This window comes from Anoplophora glabripennis, unplaced genomic scaffold, assembly GCF_000390285.2.
Source record: "Anoplophora glabripennis isolate ALB-LARVAE unplaced genomic scaffold, Agla_2.0 scaffold117, whole genome shotgun sequence".
Taxonomy (NCBI): domain Eukaryota; kingdom Metazoa; phylum Arthropoda; class Insecta; order Coleoptera; family Cerambycidae; genus Anoplophora; species Anoplophora glabripennis.
Window position 1 is genome coordinate 713,765 of NW_019416274.1, and position 8,805 is coordinate 722,569.

The following is an 8,805-nucleotide window of genomic DNA, read 5'->3' on the forward strand; positions in this document are numbered from 1 at the left end:
TAACTATAGGGGCAGTTTGATGCACTTCACTAGAGCTTATATCTAACACTTTGATAGGGCTGGCTAATGGCCCGTGATTTGAGTCTGCCGCGGGTCAGAAATAAATGCCCGGGCGACGTTTTACCTTTCTTTTATATATAAGAGGTAGGTTAGGTTATATATGAGGAGGTCGCATGCAAAACCGGTTAAATCCATATTTTACCAAAATAGGGTAAAATATGTTTTCTACAAAACTTTTGTGCCGTCTACACGATTCTGAAGTTATTTGGAAGCATAAGTGGTTATATCTTGCTTAAACTGCCATTTAAAGTTCGTGTTTGGGAGCAAAATCGGTTATATCCCAATTTGGGTGCAAAAGCGGGTATATCCTGATTCTCATGCAGAATCTAGTGAAATTGTTACAGATTCCTTCAAGGAAAGTTATCTGTATAATTTAGTTTAGTATATCAATGAGTTTATCTTTTCTTTAATAGATGGCAATAGAATCTTCAACACTAAAGTTAGGTAGGTACGGTACACAGGTGATTTATGCAGAGATTATTATATCCAATTGTGGTCTGTCAATCGGTAAGGTTTTTCTATATTTATAGATATCAGTTAGTTGAAAAGGTTCTTTTTTATATTCTGTGTTTATTATTTTTTTCTTAACAATAATAAATTAGAGAGCCTCACAAGGAAAGGTAAATCAGAAGATATTGAATTACAATTTGTTCCACTAGGCAACGATATATCAGAAAAGAAAAAAAAATCTCTTGGTACTTTAATGATGCAACATTTTGGAGAAGACTGGAAGAAAAGAGTCGACTTGGCATGGTATAAGGTATATAGTGTCTGAAAACACTGCAGAGATGCAGTCAGTAGAGGATGAAGCAGGAATACAGGTAGAAGATCAAGAAGCAGGGGGGGGACGATGATGGTCTACTTTGTGATTGCCTTCATGAAGAATCTGGGGTACACATCTAGTACTTCAATTAAATAAATTTAATTTAATTTAATAAATTTTTTTCTGTTTTCGTTTAGTTTATAAAAATCATACATTTTAATAAAACTACTGTTTATACTCCATTTAAAAGAAGAAATGTAATGTTTTTCTTTAAATTTCTTTGATTTTCTTACAAAACCGGTTATATCCATTTAATTTTTTTTCAATTATGGTGACGCTTTTGACATTAATTGAAAATTACTCTACACTATTTATTCATATCATCAATCCCTATAACTTTATGATTGAAATTTCCAATTATTCCTTCAAGCCCAGAAAGAAGACGTTTTTTTGATCTCCTGAAACTTTTATAATAATGGATTTAACCAGTTTTGCATGCGACAATAGGTTAAATGCTTGCGAAAGGCTGTAATATTGACTGCATAGGCTTTAATGTCGCAAATAGAATTTTGAGCGTCCCACACAGAGACTGGCCGGATACTACGATCCGGTTAAATTACTGCAAATGCCCGCAGTTGACGATCCATCGCGATAGGTGATTCGCGGCCTTGATCCGCGGTTGATTCCCGGGTTTTTTATACGAATCTTCTTCCTCTTCTTGGCCGGTGCTTCCCTTCAAGGCCGGGGACCATTGGAAAGTGGGTCGATTTCGTGACTCGTCTCCATCACCAGGTGGCGCATTTTTGACGATTTGCGGCTTCTCGCAGGTGAATTGGAAACATCGGTGATTTTTGTAATTGGCTTGGCTCTCTGCGGCTCTGCGATGTTGGAAATCTGAAACATAGTCGTTTTTGTTTGTTTCCCTTGGATACTGCTTCATCTTGGTTCGAGGCGGCTGGATAGTAACCGGATTCGAAACCGTGTTGATTTTTCCTCTCTTCGCTCTGGCAGTGATACAGGCTTTGCGAATGGAAGCTTTGTGTAAATTATGGCTTACTACTTGGTTTTTGTTACTAGACATCGGACTTAGGACGTTGTCCGGGATTCTTGGATTCGGAATGGAAACTTGGGTGAAAATCTTACTTTCTCTCCTGACAGCGGCTTCGGCTTCAGGATTAGAAACATTAAGTAAGTTAATGCTTTGCCTTCGATTTCTTATGTTGGAAATCGGGCTTGGAGCTCTGTGCTGGATTTTGAGGTTTGGATTGGAAACATATGAAATATTTACTTTTTCCTCTGACAGCGACTTCGGGCTCGAGATTAGAAACTTTGTGGAATTTATCATTTATAGCTTCGATTGCTGCCTGGACATCTCGCGCTGGAGCGTCGTCCTGGGCGTTGGAACTTGGATTCGAAAGATAGTCGAAATCTGAAGTTCGCTCGCTCACCTTATACGACAACAAAAGAAATCTTCTCATCTTTCAAAAAGAAATCTATTTAGCTCAACATTTGTTGTCAAAATTGCTACATTGGGACCAAGAAGGCGGCATTTATGATTTCATAATTCGCCATTTGAGTGAATATGTGGTTTCAGAGTTTTGAAGAATTGAAAACATCAAAAAAGACAGTTTTCTCTGCCTGTATTGAAATATTTAAAATATGACTCTAACATGTTGGTATATCCACGCATTAGCCATTATCGCAAAAAACAAACCTGGTTGAGCTTCCGATGATTACTAGCGATAAGTACATGACATATCTTGAGTTTACATGACAAGAAAACGTAAACCTATGTTTATTGCTTCTAATGCTAGTTACTTGTAACATCCTAACAGTACTTAATATATTGCAAAAAGAAACTAAAAAAATATAATTCTTGGGGCCAAACAAAATGATCGAATTATTAACACAGAATCTTATAATACCCTAGCCAGGATACAACCAAAAAATACCTGGCCATGTCTAGGTCAAATCTTCGCCTATTGACAGGTATTCAAGCTTGACATTACTGGCTAAGGAAGCACCTTTACAACATGAGGAAGTGTGAAACACCTTTTTGTAGGGGTTGTGAATAGGAAGACGAGACAGTACTACATGTGTTATGCGAATGCACTGCCGTCTCGTCAACAAGAGAATCTATGTTGGAAGAACGTTGGCCTTCTGTGGCCTATATTAGAGAGATCCCCCTAAGCAGCGTCACCATCTTTTTCTCTGTAATAGGTTGGTTAACGGCTCAGCTGGCTGGATTGATGTCCTAATGGGAAGAAATATAAGGGGCAAAATGGGCTGTAGCTTTTTGAGCTACTCTCCCTAAAATTCCAGATTCTAAATTCCAGAACACTGAATAGAAAGCTACTACTTTAGAATAATATAAAGTCAATATATTTATATCTACCAAAATTTATCGTACGTACATACGAGAGTATGTCCTGTGTTAGCACGTAATGTGTATTTGCCTTAACTCAATCAGGCCTGTCTGCGTTTGCTTTTGCGAGTGATTTGTTGCGTCAGTGAAATTGTTGGTTGGATTTGGCGTAACCTTAATAGCATCACATAAAATAAGTATGTCAAATTTCGTTAATTTATAATAAAAAAAAAAAAAAATTTATACAGACTTAAAGATTCAAATTTATTATTTATGGCTTATTTTAAAAATGTAGGGGGCATTGGAAATACCTGAAAATGAAAAGTTAGGCAATTAGGTACGGTTGAATTGGTAAATAATGCCTACCGACAAAAATTTTAACAAACCGAGCAATACTTCTCCCAAGATTTTTGATGCACAAAATCCAGATCTGCCCTCAGAAATGCTCCATCGTATCAGGTTTTCGAGCTATTCTAACCTAAAATGCGAAAACACAATTTTTTTTCCTATATTTGAGGTTAGGTTACATCATGTAATCATTTTTCCCTCAAAACTCGTTGTGGCATCTCTTCCCCTTCAAAACCCATTTTCAGTAGCTCGAATACGTTTTTTCTTATCCCATAAATCTTCTGTTGAAACTGATTCGACGATATTCGAAAATTGTGTAGTATCAAGTGAAAACAAAAGATTAGAAGAATTATAAACCCCTAAATTCCAACTGGTTCTTCGGGTTTCCGTGGTCACTAGATTGTATAGAGTATATGTATATCTGGGAATTGAATTTGGAAGCGGAAAAATTGAAGACCGTAGATTTCATAACCCCATAGCCTTCGTAATCGAATTTGCAGCCTCAAAAAGCTCTACTGCAGCAGACTCTTGAATCCCATAGCCCTATAAAGTGAAATATCCGAATCCGCCAAACTAAACAATTCCAACAAATGATTTCTCACAATCAAAGAGGAAAAGAGATATTCGAACTATACGAAATTCATTTTGAAGGAGAGTAGTACATAACGAGAAAAATGGAGAAAAATTACCTCATAATATAACATAACCTCAAATATAGCGACAGAACGTGTTTTTCCTACATTTAGGTTAGGATATCTCTAAAACCTCATGTGATAGAGCAATTCGGAGGCCGGTTTCGGATGCAGTGCGTTGAAAACCTTCGAGAAAGTATAGTCTAGTTTTTGGTTTAGAAGATAATCCATATTTTGTCGACCTGGGTAATAGGGTATGCTTGTAAGTAAAATTTATTTATTTAAGTATTTAAAAAAATTTTTCAAAATGACATATATTTAGGGATTTAGGCTTTTACTAAAATATTCTTTATATCTTATTTTACGACAGTTTTAATAAATTTTTCTGCTTTTATTCGTAACGAGGGTGTATATTCATTTTAAATATACTTATGAATTCACTTGCATTTACGTCCATTTATCACCCGGATTAGGTATATAAACTTCTCACACTTTCTAAATTCGTAAGAAAATTATATAAATTTAACCTCATTACGTACTGAATATTATAAAAAATAAAAAAAAAGTATCGGATCTGGTATTCAGACCCATGTATTTCCATGTATTTTTTCCGCTGAATCCGAATCTACCTTCAGATTTGGCCCAACGGGTCTGAGTTTTCGGGAAAATTCAAAAAACAGGTCAGATCCGATACTATTTTTTTGTGGTGCTGTGTAATTTTTAACATATCATATTTTGATAACATCCAGAAGTTACTAAAATAAAATCTTATAATCAACTACTAATTAATTACCAATGGTACTGATTTCCGTTACATCAAACAGCTGTAGATTAAAATGTAACGCAGGCTTTTAAGAGATTAATTTTTAAATGGATATTTGTACCGGTAGAACGAATTGCAACAATCCGCTTAATTAGGATAGAACAGAAAAATACCTCAAAAAGAACAACGAACAGGCAAATATAAGAGACAAGATCAATGGAAATATCAAGGAATAGCTACAGAGAAAATGGAGATTGAAACGGTTTATCGATCGTTTCTAACTGAAAAAGATTATCACCGCATAAAGAAATGTAGGAACCAAAATTGAAGAAGACAGGAGATTGCAGATCATTAACAAAAAGGATACAAAATATGTTTAGTTTATCTTGACAATAAGACAAATTTCCTTGATAAATTTTTTAATTTGTTAAAAATTGTTTCTAATTTTTAATTACATTTCCATTTCAATTTGAACCTACTTTATTTAGTACAACTTCTTTTATATGTTGTGAAAAAGGGAAGGTTCCTGATATTGACATTTTTAATAACGATGCATATATGAAAAAAATATTAAGCCACACACATGTATTAGGTGTGACAACTTGACAGCTGATGGTAATATATGGGTATTTTAATAATATTAGATTTGTTCAGTAACCAACCAAACATCGTTATTATAAACGTAGGATGTCAGTTATCCTTAAATATTTTTCATGTCGCTAGCTTTATAAGTAAATATAATAAAAATGCGGAAATATGGGAAAATTGATATAATCATTTTGTATGAAATTGTTCACTTGCCTTGAACGAAACAAATAAAATGATTTTATCTTCTATCTATCATTAGTATTGAAATAGATGTGGAAATAGTATATCAACTTAAAGTTTGTTGCATTTTTATAAATGGTTTAGTTTTATAGCTCTGCCGAACTTATTCTATCTGTCAGTTTAAGACGAAACTCCTACGTTTTGAAAAAAAAATAGTGTTACTTGGTAAAGTTTGGTGTATGCAATTAGAGACATACTGTATACAAGGCAATTCACACCAGTTGTAAACAAATTTGCTTTGCATTTTTACCCATGTAAAATTAATGGATTAGAAATTACAGGGTTTTGAAGCTGTTGAATTGAAAAAGAAATAAAACTATTTTAGGCTAAGAAACGAACAAATATTGGTTGTTTATATTTTGGTCATGAAATGGCACCATTAAAGAATTTTTAATAAAACTTTATGATTACAGAGTTAATTTTAAATTATATTTTGATGACGTCATGAAGTATTTCTCTTCCAGGAACATTCCATTTTCCAAATTAAAAAAAAAACATATTTCCGATAAACTTTTATTTAAAAAATGTTCCTCTATTTTCATTAAAAAGTTATGATCAGAAGTAAAAACAATAATTCGAACGTCTACGCCACCTATTTTTATTGTAATTCTTGTTTTTCCAGTGAGGTTTATAAAGCAAAGTGATAGTATTTTTAATATTCTAACTTCTACTTATAACACCTTACGCATGTTTTTCGTTGAGCAACCCTACTACGCTCGAGTAATTATCTAAACCTTTCCTTCCGCAGGTATGTGGTGACGACGCTTTGCGAGTACTGCTACACTCCCGACTGGCTAGTGGTGATGCTCTTTTGGGTCGGCTACTTCAATTCCGCCCTAAATCCCCTAATTTACGCCTACTTCAACCGCGACTTTAGGGAAGCCTTCAAGGACACCCTGATATGCGCCCTGCCCTGCTGCTTCTCCTGCTGGAAGACGCCCGCCAGGTTCCTTTAGCCACGGGACCTGTCCCCTAGCTACAGGGACGAGAGGCTGTGATGTTGATCCATGAAAAATACTCGTTCCGCATTAGGCGAATTAGGATCTAGAGTTGTACAGTACTGTTATTGAATAGATAATAATGTCTTGATGATATAAGTACATATGTATATAGTTATATTAGCTAATCCTAAGCGAGGTACATTTTTGTTACTTATTTTTGCTGTCGAACTATTTTTGCTGTGTTATTATTGTCACTATGTTGCTACAATTTTGTTGCAATTAATTTAACTGTCAACAAAAGTGCTCCTTGTTGTCCAATTTTAAAGCATCTAAGGAAATTGCTAGGAAATATTATCACTGTTGTTAAATCATGATAGTTTAAAAACGAAAGACCCAGTCTTATTTCCGTAACCCTAATTTAGACTTTTTTTCATTTGGCAGCCACTGCACTCATAGAAAGTTAAGAAACGCTTTAATTTCTAAGTGTTATCAGCTTTTCAGCAATTTCAAAACGTCGAAAAAAATAATTTTCGAGTTTCATCTAAACATAAACCAATTTTCGTAATGTTTTAAGCATTGTGTTTCTCAGTATAGACCAATGTATATATACAATACTTTTAAACCAGTCTTACAAGCTAATTACTTTTAAAACAACAAAAACAACTATTCTATAAAAGAAAATTATTGCACATTCTTTCTATTACACAATTCTGTTGCAATTATTTGGGGCATTCCACGCCAAATCGACCACTTTTAACACTGACCCCTTTCGATTTGGCTGAAATGTTTTTATTGTTTTCTACCCCATTGAAAACCTGAGAATTTTTTCAAATTTTTTCACCCAACTCAAAAAAAGTTTTTTTTTAAATAACCATAACTTATTTAAAAATTGAGTTATTGGGACGTTTTTCTTTCAAAAATTTTATTTTTAAATGCACTTTTTGAAAAAAATAGATAAAAATTATCTGAATATATCTTCGCTGTTTTTTTTTCAATTTGCGAAAAAAAAACGAAAATTTCTCGATGATTACCATTTTTGAAAAAAAAAATTTCTTATAAAAAAACATATTTTTTTATAAATCCTCAAATTTTTTCAGTGGTGTTTTTTCGTTTTCAATTTTTTATTGATAGAAAAAATAAATTTAAATAAATTTCAAATTTATATCATTTTGAAAGTTTTTGAAAATATATACAGGGTGATTTAGAACTTATCCAAAAAAATTTGGATGTTCAGGGGACTCTTACAAATACGATTTTGTAAAGAAAAAAATCAAAAAGGGCAGTTCGAAAATAATTTAAAAATACACTTCTGCACGGCACTAGAAACTGGTCCACTGTAAAACCTGAAATGAATAAATAGAATTTTATAGCAGCAAATTCAACTGACTGCCGCTATTGTTATTATTAATTAATGAAATTAATTTGTGGTTTTATTTAATAAAATAATTTGACATACCTGATGTTACAACAACTGTTCAAAATTTTGTCCACCGACGTGTAAACACATTTGATCCTGTCTTACTAAGTTTCTACAAATTAACACACATGTTGTCCTGCTTCACCATAACACAAATGTTTCACCATAATACAAATGTTGTCTTGCTTCACCATGAATTAAAACGATATCCATCAATTCCGAGTTGCTATACACAAGCCATTTTTGACACTAACTGGGTACTACTAAAAAGCTATTGTAAACACTACCGCAACGACGACTGTATTGGGAGTCGCTGACGCCACGTGCTCTCACGCGTATTGCGAATGACGCTAAAGACTACAGTTGTCCAGCGATGTAGTGTTTGAAAATAGTCCAACTTCAATCATTTTTTTCTCGGACACTATAAGGATTTTACAAAATTTTTTTTTACGATATTGACTCCATTTCTCATGCCGCATCTATTCCCAAATTTTTTTGGATAAGTTGTGAATCATCCTGTACAGAATCACAAAATTGAAAAAAATTATTCAATGCAGCGATTGATGAGAATTTCAAAAAGTCAAAAGTGGATGGTTTCAAAATAATTTATTTGAGTTCAAATAAATGCATTGCATGTCTTTTTTTAAAGGCCACTGTTTGTCCAAAAATGGACCAAATATTTTTTTTT

General features: G+C 33.6%; 1 protein-coding gene across 1 annotated transcript in view; it reads left to right on the plus strand.

Annotated features, from left to right (window-relative positions):
* The window catches only part of LOC108904124 (octopamine receptor beta-2R-like), a 97,321-nt gene extending 90,606 nt beyond the window's left edge, over window positions 1–6,715 (plus strand). Inside the window, exon 3 of the mRNA XM_018706550.1 lies at window positions 6,508–6,715. Within this exon, the coding sequence (XP_018562066.1) occupies window positions 6,508–6,715 (208 nt within the window). The remainder of the gene's footprint in view (window positions 1–6,507) is intronic.
* Window positions 6,716–8,805: the final 2,090 nt, after the last annotated feature.